The sequence below is a fragment of the Plectrocnemia conspersa genome, unplaced genomic scaffold (genome assembly GCF_051122295.1).
Source record: "Plectrocnemia conspersa isolate PC_06_02 unplaced genomic scaffold, ASM5112229v1 ptg000005l, whole genome shotgun sequence".
Lineage (NCBI taxonomy): Eukaryota > Metazoa > Arthropoda > Insecta > Trichoptera > Polycentropodidae > Plectrocnemia > Plectrocnemia conspersa.
Window position 1 is genome coordinate 3,291,085 of NW_028277169.1, and position 19,474 is coordinate 3,310,558.

The 19,474-nt window shown below is 30.6% G+C and overlaps 2 protein-coding genes across 5 annotated transcripts in view; both read right to left on the reverse strand.

Moving 5' to 3' along the window:
* Positions 1–5,458, reverse strand: part of fw (CUB and Sushi multiple domains furrowed) — a 63,207-nt gene extending 57,749 nt beyond the window's left edge. Inside the window, exon 1 of the mRNA XM_088187256.1 lies at positions 5,322–5,458. Within this exon, the coding sequence (XP_088043382.1) occupies positions 5,322–5,391 (70 nt within the window). The 5' untranslated portion in view covers positions 5,392–5,458. The remainder of the gene's footprint in view (positions 1–5,321) is intronic.
* A 12,378-nt stretch (positions 5,459–17,836) lies between these two features.
* whd (carnitine O-palmitoyltransferase whd) overlaps positions 17,837–19,474 on the reverse strand; it is a 36,607-nt gene continuing 34,969 nt past the window's right edge. For all 4 annotated transcript variants that reach the window (XM_088186333.1, XM_088186330.1, XM_088186334.1 and 1 more), the window contains exons 14-16: positions 19,198–19,396; positions 18,962–19,122; positions 17,837–18,313 (exon numbers count right to left, since the gene is read on the reverse strand). In XM_088186333.1, the coding sequence (XP_088042459.1) occupies positions 18,218–18,313; positions 18,962–19,122; positions 19,198–19,396 (456 nt within the window). In that variant the 3' untranslated portion in view covers positions 17,837–18,217. The remainder of the gene's footprint in view (positions 18,314–18,961; positions 19,123–19,197; positions 19,397–19,474) is intronic.

The window sequence follows — 19,474 nt, forward strand, 5'->3', positions numbered from 1 at the left end:
GAGCATGAAATTAGTCTTAGCCACATGTTCATTTTCTCCACAAATCGACAGACTGTTATGCGTTAAAATGTTAACTTGTAACTAGAATCAGTTGCTTTGATTATTTATTATTTATATTTAATCTGAAATATATTATCGCAAATAAATTAATAAAAGCAGTCTGTTTTCATAGCTGAAGGACACAAATTATTTAGTGAACGCTCAACATTCCCAAGATTCCGAAGTATAAAGATATACAGAGGAAAATGAATTTTTGCGTTTATTTTTCCTTACTTTGTTGCGACATTTTGACGATTGCGATGCGATCCTTTATCTTATTTTTCGTTAACATTCTCAAAGATCGTCGACGTGCGTGTCAAACTAAACAAAATCATTTACTATTCGTCGTTCAGATTCGGATCATGAATGGTATTGGATCTGATGATTTTAAGGCTTAAAAGACGACTCTCTTGTTCATCTAAATACATCTTTCTGTACTATATTAAGATTCGCTGCGCGAGGTTTTCCTCAAACTAATTTTGTAAATGTCTTTGAATTGATGTAGGCAACACGTTGAGCTTTATCGTAAATCTCGGACATGCTTTGATGGCAGCCCTAATATCCTCACTAAGAACCCATACGTAGATAATCAATATCTAAATTCCCGGAACGAATTTTTTTGCGACACACTTTTTAAATTGAATGTCATCCATGCTCATTGCATTACTGATGTTTTTAACTGCCGAGTTGAAACTCATAAAGCATAATATAGCTTAACTGAAAATATTTTTGATTTAGGGTTTAAAATATCGAAGCAAAAAATATGCCATTAATTTTAACAAATTACACATTTTTTGAAATATAAAAAAATGCAGACTTATTTATAGGACGACCTAGTTTTATCGTGGAAGCAAAAAATGCTTTATTTATGCGATTCACTTACGATTTGCAAATGATGAATCTCAGCCGTGTAACATATTAGCATGTTAAATTAAAAATGAAAGCCATTTTAGCGAACATCCGAGGGCTTTTGTTGTAATATCCGTTGTATAAAAACGTAGAAATTAGCCATTTTTCGTGTCTTCGTTACGACACCGTTGCGGTCTTCGCCGCGTACGAGTCCTTCAGACGTACGTATGCGAAAATTGAATACTCATATTTTATAAGCCAAATTTGGAAAACGATGGATTTGTATATACTAAAGAGAGCTTTATCCGATAAAATAATAATTAAATAATGTCAAATGATCAAATAAAAAATAAATCTTCAAGTAAAATCAATATAAAAAAATGACCGCAAGAATCAAATAGATTTCGTCAACGTAAACATATGATTAAATCTATTGTCAATTCATTAATTTTTAAATAAAATTGGTTTTAAAACATTTTTGAACTCTTTACTTTTTTCTCTAAAAGCAATATTATCAGAGTTACGATTTTTAACAACTTTGACCGGCCATCATTTCGAAATGAGATGTTGAATCAGAATTAGGCTACTGATATTCGCAAGATCAATTTTTATTTTAGGTTTAATATTAAAATCTGACAAAACCATATTTTTATAAAAAAAATATATTCCTTAAAAAAATAAGATATCTATTTTTTAAGATTCGATTTATAACGTCGGTATAAAAAAAGTCGTTAGAAAAGTCGGTATATTGCGATTTTCTACCTGTACCGCTAGATATTATATTGTAAGTATGTATCAAAAATGTGAAACACATTCACTTTACTTTCAAATACTTGTCAGAGTAGACACAAACACTAGCGCACGATATTCGCAACACTTTCGCAACACATCGATCCAATTGCACCCTCCGTTCAATCAGGTGAACACGCACACGTGTATTTGGCCGGATATGCACTCTGTCTACTCGCAGTTGAATTTACATTGAAAAAATTCTAGATTCAACACTCGCTTTATACAAAAAATCATGTTTGAGAATGACCGGTTGATATTATATATCTACATCTTAAAACATATACGTACAAATATATTCAAGGAGCAAAATCTCGAATGTCCGTATGTCCGGCAGTATTTCGAAAATGATACGAAGTACAATTTCAGGTTTTCGCCGTTGGAATTCTGACCAATCCGGAAATAAATAATTCGAATCAAATTCGGTATATCTGCGATTCTTTCGAGAACGTAAAAAAATTACGCGTTCATTTCAATTTCGGGCTAAGATTCATTTATATTATTCCTATATCCACGATTATTTCGAGAATTCAACGAAACTATGCCTTTTTGTCGTACAACATAGATACAGTATAACATATAATAATGAAGGATAAGTTGATCTAGTCTGTAATTTTTTGCTTCTGTAAAGTGCATGAATAATATTCCACATACTTTATTTGGTTGCGTAAGTGATGTCGGGAGATTGACAGATACATTGTAATTTATTGAAATAAAAAAATATTAACTATAACAAGTTTTTTTTATGTAACTGTTGGTCAGAACCGTGAACACCCCATGAAGAGCTCTCTGCAACCAATTATGGGGTGTTCACCATTTTGACTTACGCTCGCTCGTCCCTAACCTATCCAAAATACCTGTTAATAAAATTTGTGCATCGTCATATTTATAGTTCTAGTCTGTTTTGGCATTCTAAATGAAAACGAATATCTATGCAGTTAATGATTATTTTATTTGTATATATTAAATGACATTTAGTCTAGTTACTAAAAACACCACCAGAGCGCTACTATCGTACCTAATCTATCTAACAGTTTTACCATAAGACATTAAAAATCGACCATTCACCCACAATATATAAATCGTAAAAATACATGGCTATAAAAGTTGTACGTAGTCATATTTATAGTTCTAAACTTGTTTGGCATTTTAAATGAACATGAACATCACTGTAGTTAATGATTGATTTATTTTTACATAATCAAATGACATTTGGTCTAGTTACTAAAAACACCACCTGAGCGCTACTATCGCACCTAACCTGCCTAACAGTTACGCCATAAGGGATTAAAAAACCGACCATATACCCCCTATATAAATCGTGAAAACACCTGTTAATAAAATTATATTTATAATTCTACTTTTTTTGCTATTCTAAATGAATATGAACACCATTGTAGTTAACGCATGTACTCGAGCAACGGGCTTACACTTATTATTTTACGTAATAAGCAATTTCATGGATTCGGTGTTACATATACAATCTTGTATCTACCAAAAAAATTTTATTCACCAAATAAATGCGTAGTTATGAAAGACAACCCGAAAATTTCTGGTTTAGAATCAGAGGCGGAATTTCAGTTTTTATGGGGGGAGGGGGGGGGGCAAGAGTTGGATAGTCAGTTGTCGCTTATTTAATATTTCGATTTCATTAGAACTCATAGTATTTCATTAAATGACATGCATTTTTCTGACCAAATTCAAGGGTTGGGGCAAAAGCTCCCATCTGTCCCCTCCCCCAATGCACGACGCCAGCCGACCACACTCTGGAGTTCGCCGATAACAGTGTTGAAGAGTGAGTGACTTTTTTAAGTTTGAATTCCCAAGCTCTTGAGAGGAAGTAAACTCTGTGACTACTCAACCGAGGTAGCGTCCTTTGGACTTTCAATGACGAGCAAAGCATTGCATTTCAACGCAAGCTGGCCAAAGGGCTCGACTCTTAGGAATCGAGGGCTAAAGCTGAAACTGAGGCATCACCGAAAGGGATGTATCAAGGATGAAGCGCACTGAAATGCAAATGCAATGCAGGTAGTAAGGAAAACATTTCCTAGAACGCCCGGGAGGTGCACTACTAAGACTAACAAATAGCGTAGTACCGTAGGGTGGATCCCGCTCATCTGGCCGTCAAAAGCTGATGCCGCACATTAGGTTGGAGTCGTAGGGTCTTAGTACTGGTAACGGCAGTGGTTCTAGCAATGGATGCCAAAAAAAAAAGTAGTCACTCTCCCAATGCAAACCCGGTATTTAATGTAATAAGCAATTTCACGGATTTGGTGTAACATATATAGTCATATACCTACCAAAAAACCGTTTTGAATCGAGGAAGTGACGCTCTCTGATGAGAGTAAAAAATGTTTTACGAATTAGATGGGATGCACTACGTTCGTCACGAAAGCCGCGAAAGATTTAGCTAAAAATGTCTCCAGGCAACTGCGCGCAATCCAGAAAGGCATTAATATGATATTTAATGATACTTTTAATATTACAATCAATGTAAATAATTCTCTGTATACTTTAAAATATTTAAAAAAAAATATAACCATATTGACTATATAATAAAAATATATTACCAATGACAAAAAAGTATACAGGTTTCAAAATATATTATCATATAAAACTAGATTAAACATTTAATATCCAAATATTTATAGTCATCTAACGTCTTGTGTTTTGAGGATTTATACGTAAATTTAAATAAAAATCACTTCATGTTATTCAAAATGATGACACAATACATGAAAATTTGCCAATAAATATTCTACCAAAATATGAGCCAATAATGATAACCAAAACAATGCTAGAGGAAAAATCGATTATAAATATACTAAATTTAAATTTAGAAAACAGCTACATAACTACATATTATTTATTTCCTTTAAAATTTAATAAAAAATGTTTTAAGTGTACTTATTATATTTTTCTAAGCGTATCCGTATTAAATTTCTAATTTTAATGTAGCAAACTGTAACCGCAGAATGAGTTATTTCTTATTTATGCGGAATGACGTAAAAAACGATTCGGGGGTGCCCTATGTATTTCGCAATGAAAGGTATCTACTCAATCGACGGAACGGTAGATAATATTTTTTTTATTTGTTCGTTATTAGATTAAAAAAACATCAATTTGTCCAATGCGAAAAAATTGTACTTGATTGAAATATTTTAGAACAGTTTACAAGTTTTAAAAAAACAAATTAAAACTACGGCAGTTATCGAAAATCTCATATAAACATATATTGAAAAACAATTGAATACATATTTTAACGAATATAATGCGTTCTAAGTTCGGCCCCGAGCGAAGCCGAACGAGTTTTACACGATGTAAATATTGTGTATTCTCAATTAATAACCTTAGTTCGCCTCTCGCGTTTAGAAAGGTACTGAGTTCGTAGGAAAATTGTCACTAACCTTTCAGGCGAGTCTTGCGTACATTCGGACATAGCTTAGTTTCGTAGGTTTAAACGGTCGTTTCAAATGCGACCAGAGAATATCCTGAATTAATTTCTTACACCGGAGTTCGCATACGGAGTATTGTTGTTCGAAAACCGCGCGAATCGGGACAAAAACCGGTCTTTCGGGTTCGAACGTTTCCGGTATTTTGACCCAATTCACGGGAAGGGAGCGAAGGAGAAACGCGAAAAGTACCTTGGGCGGCGAGCAGTCGCGGCAGGAGCGCAAAGAGCAGGAGCCCTCTCACTCGGCAGCCTTGAAGCATTGTACGCGGTCAAAGCATCGGTCGGGCAGTCACATGGTTCGCCCCGCGGAACGGTCGCCGGCGCACTGACTGCCGCTGTCAAGAAGGCCCCTTCCAACTGGCCGCCTTTCACCGTTATATATTTCGCCTTTCGGTCTTCCTCGATCTACGCTAGAGACTACGATCCGATTATTCCGGGCGTGTCGAACCAAAACCGTCGATATAAAGGCAAAACAGCTCGCTGCAACTTTTTTGTGACATCATAAATATTAGGGGAAGCGTGAAACATAGAAGAAAAAATAAGACAATATACTAATAAAATAATTGGCCAAACGCTTTTATTTTATCCTGTCCAACAAGTCGATCGAGTATGCTTTTTGAGCAGCAGCATGGTTTCAGTCAATCTTGATGATTTTACCAATATCATACATATCATACAAGATGGAGTATTCCTTCCCAAATGCGTCAATTGTCATCAATTGTTCTCAAATAATTCGACGAAACCTTTATTATTTAAAATAAAACACTTGTTAGCATTTCATGCTGGATTGGCAAACGAAGAAACCAATTTTATTTAAGCAACAACAACTAATTTAAAACTATCATATATCCTTTCGAACAGAATTGCTAAATGCCAAGTATCATACCGAATGGTATTAGATTTAGTAAAACCCTCAATTTTAAAAGCTATCGATGTAAGTTTTGGCGAACCTTCTTTAACACAGCAATTTTATTTTCTTGCCCTTTGAGCTTCTACAGTTTCATAGTGAGTTAAAACTCTTTTATTTGACATTGAAAATCAATTCAATGTCAAATATCACTGCCGATCTGCGCAGGAGTCACGCCGAAGGCGCATCTCAATATTTACCCATCAGATCGCAACAATATCATATATTCATATGGAAGATTGCTTCAATAAATATCATATGATGGATAAATATAACTATAGTCCATCGATATATAGTCCAGGATACGTATAGTCCATCCAAGATGTCAACGCTCATCATCGTTGTGTTGGAAATAAGGGTGCGTGTACATATACAGTTTTCCGCGAATTTGTTTTAATTAAGTTGGGTAGGAAATTTAATTTAAAATTATAATGTGTTATATTTTTATCATAAATTATTGTCATGTTGTGTAATTTTGTAATCATTATTGATTACAAAATTCCTATAATATTCTATTGATATTTTTTTAAATATTATATTAAACAGATATTCAACCTGGAGAGTGATAAAAAAATACAACAATAAATTACGAGGAGTTAAAAATGACCGCTGTGGATTTAATAAGAAAAAAGTTTTTGTCCGGTAAAGGTTAAAAATGCATTAAAATAAAAATTCAGCTTAATCGATTGATTTCCGATCCACCGGTAACAAATTCTGTTGTTTAGACCAATGAAAAATAAACATTCAAATATAAAACAAGATGGCCTAAAGTAACGTGACAACCGTTTTCAATAATTTTGTTACGCGACAATAATTTTCATTTATTTTTCATGTGCGTTGTTCGATTTGGCTGAATATAAATATTCGGATTGCAAATTAACTAGCTATGTTATAACTATGAAAATGAGCTGAAAAGTGAGTTTTTCCTTTTACAATACATACATAAAAATTATCATTGCTTCTGATTTAATTCACGTGTTCGTTATATTTGACTGAATATAATTATTCGAATTGCAAATAAAACAGGTACGCTTTTAACGTGAACGTGTAATATATACTTGGTACGTGTGTACTTGTGGTTAATGTCGATCAAGCCATCTAGACGTTAAAAAAACGTATATTTTTATCTATTGATATTTAGGGATACTATCTATTACGACGATCGCGTGACAATAATTGCGACGCAATCGGTTATTTAGCTGAAGAAGTTTGACTCCATTTCTGCGTAAGATCATCTTATTGCTCGCTCATAAAAATCATATAAAATAATTAAAATCTAAACACAATATTCACACATAGAACTGACAATGATATGACATAATAATTTGGCTACTTTAAAATGATACAAAATATTACGTTTTAATATATTTTTTATGTTGCAAGCCATTTAGTATTTTTTTGTTTTATTATTATTATTTTATTATTATTATTATTTATTAATTTATTTAGCTTAATAGCTAATCTTTACATCAAACAAATTTAAGAAAACATATATAAAAAATATATAAAAAATACATAACAGAAAATAAAATATACACTAATAAAGAGTTAATATTATAATTTATTTCTATTTGTACGAAGGTGTTTTTTTATTCCATTTTGCGGATTACTCTTGGAACACTACCTATTATACAAATCAAAACCTCCGTACATAGCTCCCCTAGCCATACTCGTTTTCTTATACTTAACTATCGTTAAATTTTCTCTATTTCTAGTATTATATTTATGTACATCTCTATTTCTTATTAAATACTTATTAAAATATTCTGGTAACATATTATTTTCTAACTTATATATAAATACTAAAACATTCATACTCAATATTTCTTGACAATTCAACCATTCTAATCTATCAATCATACTTTTACAATTAGTTAATCTATTTTTATTTAAGATTACTCTCATTGCAACATTTGTTTGTCTAATTTATTTAACATATTTAATAGTGTTGCACAATAATTAAAATGGGGCAACATTATACTATTGTAAATTATTTTTTTTGTATTTATACTTAATATATTTCTTATTCTAGATAATAAACCTATTTTTCTACTAATTTTTTTAAATATGTAATTACAATGTTCTTTAAAATTTAATTTTGTATCAACAATTACTCCTAAATATTTTATATTATCCGCTATTTCTATACTAGAGTTATTTATTACTATTTTGGTACTATTATCTAACACATTTTTATAATTAATAAACATACATTTAGTTTTATTCTCATTTAATTTAAGTACATTATTCTTTAACCATATTTCTAATATACTTAATTCATTATTTAAATTATTTACAATTTCTTTAATGTTATCACCTATGCAATACATTAATGTGTCATCCGCAAATAGATGAATTTTACATTTTTTCACGTTATTAACTATATCATTAATATACAAAACAAATAACAATGGTCCCAATTTAGACCCTTGTGGTACTCCATAAGACACTAATTTTTCTTCAGAATATACATTATTTATTTTAACTTTTTGTTTTCTTTTATATAAGTAATTATTAAATTATCTTAAAACTATATCACTTATACCTATACTCTCCAATTTCTTTAACATTATTTTTCCGTCTATTGTTTCGAAAGCTCTCTTGAAATCCAAGAAAACTGCTCCAATGATTTAGTTTGTATCCTTAGCCAACAACCAATCATTTATCACTATTTGTAATGCAGTCTCAGTGGAATGTTTATCTCTGAATCCCGATTGTTGTTCACATATTATGTTTTGAGAAGTAATAAATTCCTTTAATTGTTTGATTACTACTTATTCTATTATTTTTTCTATACACGGTAGCATGTTGATTGGTCTCATTTCTTCAACTTTTTTACTATTTTTTATTTTAGGTATAGGTACAATAGTAGCAATCTTTAAATTTTCAGGCATTTCTCCTAAGGAGAGCGCTTTATTTATTAAATAATTTAATTTAGTTCCTATTATTTGCCAAGTTTCTTTAATTATATTTATATCTAGTTCATCAGTACTAGTTCCTTTTTTTAATTTACATATTATGTTATGAATTTCATCTAATGATACTGATTTAAATTTACTAAATTTTGCAATTATTGCTTTATTATTATATTGTACTAAATTACTAAGCCTAGGTATTGAATTCACAATTTCTTCTATGCTCTCAATGTAATATGTATTCATTTTTTCTGCAATTATATAAGGATCTTGATATATATTTCTATTAATTTCCATTTTTATTATGTCGTTTTTCTGAGTTGGATTAATTAATTGTTTTATTGTTTTTCACATCTTATTTGGATCATTTTGTATTTCATCTATCAATTTTTCATACTATTTCTTTTTAGCCATTCTTAATACTTTGACTGCCATATTTCTACATTGTGTGTATGTTTTCCATTTTTCATTAAAGACTTTATATTCTATTTTATTAATGTTTAGTAAAATTGCAAATCTATATTATTATCTAGCTACGTTTTAAACCTAATCCTAAATTATATACAATATTTAGTTTTTTCATTTAATATCTTAGTTTCAAATAATATAAAATATTTTCTTCTGGAAATATTTAGCTAAGTTGTAAATTATTTTCAAATGAATTGAAAATGTTAAGTAGTTTTACATAGATTGGATCATTTTGACTATTATTGAAAACCCTAAATATACGTCTTTGTAGTGTGCAAATTTACGCAGTAACGCGGTAACAGTAAAAAATGTACTAGGATCAACCGCATATCTCTCAAACGCGCACGTGCGATCTCTTCCCATATATATTGTAAATTTCACAGCTACATAATGGTTTTAATGGCAAATTTCAACTATTAAATTTAAAAATAGGTTTAAAAAATCAGAACGAAGCAAAAATAATATTTAAAACCCAAAAAGTTGAGGGTCCGGTATTCGCACACTTGCTAGCTTCGGTACCTCATGACAGTGAGATACCGACAGCTAGTTGAATAAAACAACCAGGGCTGTGGAGTCGGAGTCGGAGTCGGAGTTGGAGTCGTGGAGTCGTGGTGTTTTGGCCGGAGAGCACTTTATCTATAAAATGCATTTTTTTAAATTACGAAATTTATGAAATTTTAATTGCGTAATAATGAATGTATATATTGTATGAATATTAAACGTGTAGAAGAACACCAATAATACATGCCATAATAAAGCGAAGAGCTGGAAAGGGGGCGATTTTGGATCAAGCTACTAAATGGGGTAGTACATACTTAATGATTCAGCGATTTATTGAACTTAAATTTTACCTCGAGGACATGGCCAACCCGACTTGACTCTGACTGAAATGCAATGGAAAGAAGTAGAGGAACTTGAAGTCTTGCTTCGCTATCCTTATATAGTTACAAGTGTTGCAAGCAGAAGACTTGACTGGTAAATTTTTCAAGGAGTTGAAGAGCATTATTTTTCATTTGTCTAAAATTAAGAGTAATAAATACTATTGCTGATGGAATAAAAAACGCCATGCTATGCAGAGAAAAACATTTACTGGACAATGATATTCTATTGGCAGGGATTTATGGTTCGATCCATATTGGCGGAAGAACAAATAAATAGAGCTAAGAACGCTCTGTTTGAATTAACCATTAACGAGGCGACATCAGGCAGTTTTGATCAATAAATACTTGAATTATCATCATCTTCATTCGAAACCGCTAAATCTGAAGACGATTATGAAAAATATCTCAATGAACAAGAGGAAATAAAACGTCCTCGTTTGAGTCCCAATATAGTAAACGAATGAGACTCCATTTCAAAATATAAAAATTAATTTTACGATGCATTGAAAATGGTGAAAAAAATTTGATCTTGTTTTATTTTTATGCATATAACATGAAAAATTTGCCTTTTTGCAAAGGTAGGAAAACAACCTGATAAAATTCAACTTTTTTGAGTCGAAGTGGTGTCGTGTTGTTGGTAAATATCGGAATCGGAGTCGTGTTTTTTTTAACGACTCCATAGCTCTGAAAATAACCGTTAATGGAAGTCGAATGCTTTTCAAAATAAATGCTTAAATTAATTAAATCACAAGTAATGAATGTCATTAAAAGTAAACTTTTATATACATATGTATATTTAAATGTGACGTTGAATCAAATAGACTTAAATATTTTTCGGTTACAAAAAAATATATACTGAAAGCTAAATAAAATTAGTCCCAGTACGTAAATCAATAAAGAACAAGTTTTATTTACCATTCAAATAATTCATAAAAACATGTTTTATATATTTAAAGCTTTTTTGTTCAAAAGCGAAAATAAAAAAATAATATAAATATTCAATGTAAAAACTCCCTCGTCTTTTTCGCTGCAAAATATTCAATCACAATGTCGAAATTCATAGAGTTTGCTATATCCCTTTCTAAGAATGGCCAACGATATAAATCGGTCTTGGCTCATCGATAACTTTTAATTCATTTTAGTTTAAAAAAACTACGTTCGGCTAAAGCAACAGTTACTGGGTGGTGTCAATCTAATTTGTAATGCAAATGATAAATTTGAGTATGCTTCAGAATTTTTGTTTTTATTGATAAATTTGACATTTGACATTGAAACAGTCTTCTTGTTTCATCGACCGTAACATTTTGATTTCCTTAAGCAATTTTGTTACATTAATATCACATTTATATGACAACATTTAAAAATACATTGATCGGTGGAATTAGCAATTTTGTTCATATTATATATAAAAACCAAATATGTCTTGGTAATTTTCATATAGTTTAAAACTGTTTTAAAAATATATTACTGCGATATCAAATATCTTTAAAAAATAGTTTACCCTAAAATTTTCTTCATCTTCTCTCCCGAAGTCAAAGAATTTTCTATTTTAGCCTCTAAACAAATAGTTTTTATGCTCTCCTGTAAAATTTGCTTTTATGGACATATCTACTTTTTAAAATGAAATCTTCAATTGTATCAACTTAATATAATGCCTGTAAATATCTTGCTTGAGATATTTTTCAACCTGATTCAGCATCTAGTTTTAAAATAGCTAATCAAAAAATCGTAACTTAGTTTAAAAATGTTCTATAATAGATGTTAAAATTATAATAATAAAATATTTTTTTTACACATTTAATTTAGTATTATATAGTGTGAAAATAAAAATGTTCTTAAATGGTTAGTATTTGAGGCCTTTTTAATAATTGTATGAGAGGTGTATAGTAAATTATCTTATAGCTTTATTTTATATATCTTGCAGTTTAGAAAAAATAGAAAACTTTATTAAAAAAATATGTTTTTTTTGCTATTTTACATAATACTTATTCTAAAAATATATCTCGAATAAGATCGTAAGCCAGCCTTATTCACTATTTTGTTTTAAAGTAACTGTTATGTCAATTGTTAAAAAATCGTAATTCCGTTTAAAAATATCCTAGAGAAAAAATACAGTAGATAGAGCAAAAAATATTTTAGAATTAACATTAAAACAAGTGTTTTGTACGAAGGTCTTAATTTAAATAAATAAAAAATAATATTACTACAAAGTATACGCAATTGCCATCTCCGTTTCTATATGTATCAAAATTATATTTTATACTTTTCATACGAGAATTTATTATATCCTATTAAATTATTGGGATCCGACTTGACTCTCCTCTCTTGGACAGATTATACGCCTTATCCGAGTATAGAACCTAAATAAATGAAAAAAAGGTTTGAGTCCGTACTAAATTACAAATTCAACTAGTTTCAGAAATTCTCGGCCTTTACCGCTACTGCCGCCGCAGAGTAACGTCCGTTTTTTGCTCCCGTTCGTCAATTATCCAGTAAGTTTTCTTTTTCTGATTATTTATTCAATTATTTCAGTAAGTTTTTAAAATCACGTCGGATACGTGTAAATCAAATTTGCAACCCCCATACTTGAGATTTGTTCGTTTACGATACCTAACCTAAAAATATGTAATCTATAAATTTTATATTTTTAACGAGCTTGTGCAATCGCCGCTGTTTTGTAATATAACTTTGATTAGTAGCTTCAGTACCAATTTTCTCTAGCAATGGCATTGCGAACGAAGTGTACTTCCAGTGCATTTCGTGCGAAACGCGCTACCAGTGGCGCCACGTCAGATTATTGCAAGTGTGCTTATAGTTTAAGAGACGCAAAGCGCTGGCTAACGAACTAAACCGAAATATTTATAAAGTAAATATAAGTGTAAGCAATTTAGTGATGAAGTACTGTATATACGAGCTAATATTGCAATGTTGCTCATAGGGTTTGAGCGGCCATTATTATTATAGTGGTTTAGTTGGTACCACTGCATCCGCTCACACACGCTCTAGCTTGCCATGCACGCGCGTCAGTGTGAAATCTGATCGTGTGTGGGTCCGCCGTCGAACGCCGTATAACGAACGGATTGAAATGGACACGATTCGAGCACCTGCACCCGATAGCTACCGGTATTTTTTGATAAAATTTGTTTCTCAAGTGCTTTTATGCCCGCGCCATTTCTGCTCGCCTTTATTAATTTGCGTCAAAGTTGCCGCCATTGGTAAACTTCTAAAGTAAGATTTTGGTGATAATGTTTTATTACTTTATGACCTATTGGTCACTCGATATTATTACCGTTATATTTTTTTATCAAAGACAGTGAGACATCACATACAGTGACAGCCACCTAAATAAGTTTTGTAAAAATGCGATGTAAAGTGCAAATTTTACATAAAATTGTTAAAACTTTTCAACTGACGGTGCAACTAAAAAACGTTCTTAATACTGAAATTTGAAGTAATATAGAAAACAATTTTTTATATTGCTGTAGTTATTTAGACAAAAATCATAATTTAATAAAAACGGGCACTCAAACACTTAAAACGCGTTAAAACACAATCAATGACTTTAAATAGCTCACATTGAACCAACTATAGGTCATCGATTGTGTTATAGCGTCAGTAAGGTATAACATTTTTTTTATTATCAGTCATATTTCTGAGCAGATGTGTAACATATGCTATTTATTATATTAATTTATTTAAACTGCAAACCTATTTTTTAATAATACATGTTACGTTTTAATATTATTTATTATATTGCAAACCTTTTGCTATTTTTTTGGTTTTATTAATATTTAGTAAAGTTGCAAATCTATTTTAAATCGTAATACAATGTTTAGTTTTATTATTATCTAGATAAGTTTCAGATATAATTTTAAATGATATACAATATTTAATTTTATCATTAAATACCAAAGTTTCAAATCTAACTTTGAACAATATAAAATGTTTTATTCTGGAAATATTTATCTAGGTTGTAATATATTAAATGAGTTGAAAATATTCAGTAGTTTTTTTATATATTGAACCATTTTGACCAAAAGTTTCAAAATCTTAAATATTCGTCTATGTAGTGGGCAAATTTATGCATATTTCTCGGAGGCGCACGTGCGATCTCTTCCCATTTATATTGTAAATCGCACAGATACACAATGGTTTTAATATCTAATTTAAATTACTTAATTTTAAAATATTTTTTAAAAAATCAGAACGAAGCAAAAATAATATTTAAAACCCAAAAATTTGAGTATCCGGTACTCACAAACTCACTAGCCTATCGTGGGGTACCGACAGCAAGTTTAACCTTTTGGACGCGTTAATCAAAAATAAATAAAAAATTGTTTTTTTTTTTTAAAAAATGCAAATTTTACCCTAATACTGTGTTTAAATTTCTTGATTTTTTAATTTTTATTTATTTAAAATAATATTTTATGTTTATTCAAAAAAAGTTTTTTCTTAAAAACATTTTTTTTTTACTGATTTTGGTGTAGAGATAAAAAAATCAATTAGGCGACTTTAGTCGTTTTACGCGTTCAAAGGGCTAAAACAAATTAAGCCAAGCTATAACTATAAATAACACATTATTTGTTAAATTATTCGAAAATAATTTATGAAGTTCACGAAGTACGCAGACGAAAAAACTTTTAATAGGGTCGAAGCGGGCTAAATGTCAATTTACGAATGATTGTGTATGTGAGTAATGCAATGATGCCAACTTAAACCAATCAAGGACGCTAAATCCTTATATTACAGCAATGTTTTATTATCAATACGCTTATGCACACTTCTACCGTCGAGTAATTATTTAATTTCTTAAGAAACATAATAAAATAAGGTAAAGCCTATACAGTCGGGTTATTAAAATTCATGACATTTCAATGGCCTAATCTTGTTTCAATTTGAAATTGTCTAATATAATTTTAATGTATATCCAATATTATCTTACATTTTTATTAATACCTAATGTGATATCATTTTGTATTTTTAATCAAATAAATGATATATTATATAATATCATATATACCGATAGACAAAGCAAAATCAGTTTTAAACTTAAGATATGATTTATTATTCATATAAAATGGCGAAACAAATGTTTAATGTTTGTATTTCTTTTTCAGCAACAGATACTTCTCCGCATAAATACGATTTCGTTCATCATGTTGCATGTAGTGTTTTGCTCAGTTTGCTCCTATAATATAATATCACCCATCATGCAATGCTTGAATGGACACCTCTTCTGCGAGGAATGCCACCTGAACAACGATATTTGTCCTTATTGTTCCGAGATACTCTGGAATATCCGCAACATCGCCTTAGAAAAGGTCTTAGAAATTTTCAATTCGAAGGTAACATGCAGATACAAAGACGATGGCTGCACAGACTTTCTCAATGCAGAAGAAAAGCTCGACCATGAGGAAAACTGCAAGTTCCGCACCTACAAGTGTATTATCAATAACTGCAATAACTGGGTAGGGAGCATTGAAAATACGATCCCGCACTTGTTGTCAGTGCACCGAAACATGTTCAACGTCCACAAGACCGATGGAATATTCTTGATTACCGATTTCAACAAGATGTACAATTGTAGGTGGACAGCAGGAATGGTATATTTTGGCGAGTATTTTGTGCTCGTCATTGAAAAACGAATGCTTTCGAATCAAGAATGGCAGATGTTGTCTACAGTTCAGATTATAGGGACGGAAGATGAAGCTTCAAACTTCAAATATCGTCTGATTATCACCAACAGCGTCCAACCGATCCTATGGGATAATACGCCTATTTCTATAGGTGATACCCTCCAGACTTCAAATAGTTTAGTAATTAATTTTGTAAATCATGAACATCTCTATATTGATGGAGCCTTGAGCGTTAAAGTTGAAATGTTCCTCGTTATGTAAATTTATTCGATATTGATATTGTTTTTAAAATAAATATTGCGTTCATTCTAAATAATATAAATGTGTAAGTAAACTATTGCTATATTTTAATTGTACCTATACAAATAAAATATTTAAATAATAAACGAGTTTTAATTGTTCTGTAAACCATAAATATAATATAACACTACAACTATATCTTCGCCACAATAAGATATATATTTTTATTAAAATCACAGATAAACTATACGATATAGATATTTATTTTTTGTGAAATGTGGATTAATCTTGAATTTTTTAGATTTTTATAATTTGGACGGGAATGCCGTTTTCGTCTTTTGCCCACATATGTGGATGTTCTTATAATCGTTTTATTTTATGAAATTGGTCCGTAACAAGCATTCTACTCTGCAGCTAGGTGTGCACTAAAATTGTTCGATCGATATATAATTTTAGCATTTATAGTATTATTGTTGTAAAGAGGAGCACATAAATTAAATTAAGTAATAATAACATTCTATTAAAGATTCTAACGTTTGGTCAAATTTTAATATCAATATTTGTATGGTGATTTTATAAAATCTATGCACATACATACATATGTGTATTAAATTTAGTATTTTTATTAAATATAAGGATCTTCGAATTATTGCGAGTTAATACCGGCACCAGAACTGTGGAATCATTAAAAAATCTACCAACTCCAAATTTACCTTATCGAAACCAACTAAGATTTTAACAATCTATAAAAGATCAATAAAACTTACGAGGGTGTGTTAACATAAGAATGATAACTCGACTTGCCACGCGAATGTTTTATTGTGGATATTTAATCAATTAAGAAGCTATGTTTATTTTGGGTATGGACCGTTATTTGAAAAAAATTTAAATTCAGACTAGGGATTACAGTAAAACCAGTATTACGGAGAAAAAAAAACATTCAATACCGGAATCGACATTATTATAATCCGAGTATCGCTCGCATGTTTCACCATGTTTATTGATTAGCAAAACCACAACATTTGAATATCCCGGCAATTATTGTTTCGATGTATCAAATATTATAGTCATATCTTTACCCCTTTCAATGTTGACTACAATCAGCATAGGTGAAGTTTTGAAGAGATTTATGACTTGTAGATTTTTTGTTTGATTATGAATCGTATTTTTGCAATTTCAACTAAATTCTATTGATCAGATAATCTCTAAACATCGCTCTCCAAAGATGCGAAACAAAAAAGGTCAATGATCTTTAATAGAAAAACATGTTATACAATGAACATCATTTCATTCTTCTGCTTTCAAGCAAGATGGGCATCATCGTTTCCGTAGTAGTAAGTCACAAAGATATCGTTTTAACAAATAAAATGTACGGATTTATAAAAAATGGATTTTTTTTCAGAACTACTGGTGTTTCATATTGTTATAATGGTAGAACCAAAGGTCGATTTTTGTCCCAATACCGGTATTGCAATCCGTAATCTAGATACACGGACGTTAATGTGTTAGGAAATCTAGTTAAAAAGTAGGTATAATTACAATAAAAGACAAGATGGTTCTTGTTATATTTTAATAAGTAATATCCAACAAGAATATTATAATATTTTTATTAATAGTTTTTAACAATCGTAATTGACAATAAAAAAAATAACAAATAATAATTTTGACTGTTTTATTTTCATTATGTAAAAAAAGGCACTGTGAAAAACGATAAGAACGAGAATGGAATGTGACGTGAACAAAGAACAAATAACACGAATTTGAATATGTACACTAATCGAACATTTCGTAACACACTTTGAGTAACATGAATGTATTGCTATATAATGTTTATTTAAAAATAGTATAGTATTTACATATTACTCGTTGTCTAATAAAAAAAAGATTTTTAACCGATTTGTCAGACTCTTCGGTTGGCTAAATTTTTATCAGTAGATGCTACTTACACACGAATATCTTACTAGTCAGAGTCTATTGCACTTAATTTGTTGTTAATCGCTCCTTTTACATTCGATAATTATAATTTCAACGTAGGTTAACTACTTTGACTTCTTGACGTGTTTGCTGTAGTCCAAGAACAATTTCTGTATGTCATTCAGCACCTCTCCGATCTCATTGGCGAATTTTGACGAATCCTATGACAATAGGAAATGTTTTTAATACATATGAGTTTGATTGCAAACTTTAGCAGATCTGGCTAATTTTATATAGCATTTAGACGCTAGTGCAAATGGAGCTATAATATCCACAATTTGACCAAATATAGCTTTAGGCTGATAATTTACATACTTAAACACGATCTTGCCATAAATGGCAGTTGACACATATTTGGAAATTCAATAACATTTGGAAATTAACTATTTTGTTAAAAATTTTGGTAGGTCGGTAGTAATAAAATGGCAAAAATCTGACAGATTTATAAAAATAAAGTTATGACAAATGCTTAATTTGGTAAAAAAAAAAAACATATTAAGAAGTTAATTTCAGAAAAATTACATTTAGTGACATAGTGTGAAATTTTAAGATATTTTGCTAATAAACTGCCATTTGCTTTATTACATGTGGTCACTAATTCAAATATTTTATTTATAAATCAGAAAGATTAGGATTTTTTTTTAAAAAAATAAAAAATAGTTTTTACAAATATAACTTAAAAATAAAACGCTTAATGTTAATTTTTTACTGACTCTGAAAGTTTTTCTCTAGGGTGTATTTGGTCAGATTATTGTATTACTCACATTACCTTATTGTAATTATGATCAGGAAAATCTCATGCAACGTACCGTTTTCGAGCAGCTCTTTTTAGACGAAACGTGGAAGAACAGCAAATCTTCGCCGGCGATTATATAAGACACTCCGTACCCGTCATTGGCCACTGGACCGAAACCGCCCCCAGCGCTAATGCACTGCGGATATTTTCTCAAATCCATTTTGTTGGTTTGACCTAGGGTTTAAATTGAATGCAATTAATAAGCGACATACTAAAACGTACGACTGAACAGTAACGGCGAGAGCTAACCGTGAGGAGTTTGACTGGTGGACAGTCTCCACGGTTCATTGAGCACCTCGTTGAGGAACGGAGAATCCACTTCGAGATATTTGCAAACAACATATAAGCAGAACAAGTGTCTGTCTATTCCTCTCCCGCACATGGCGTCCTGGTATCCAAGTTGGTGACGGTCGCAGGCTTTCATCAGCAGGTCCCATCTTTCCTCCGTCTAAAAAGTTAGTATTTAATGCATATTTAAAACAACATATAAATTTGAAATAAAATAAAAAAACAGGTTTGTCACTTT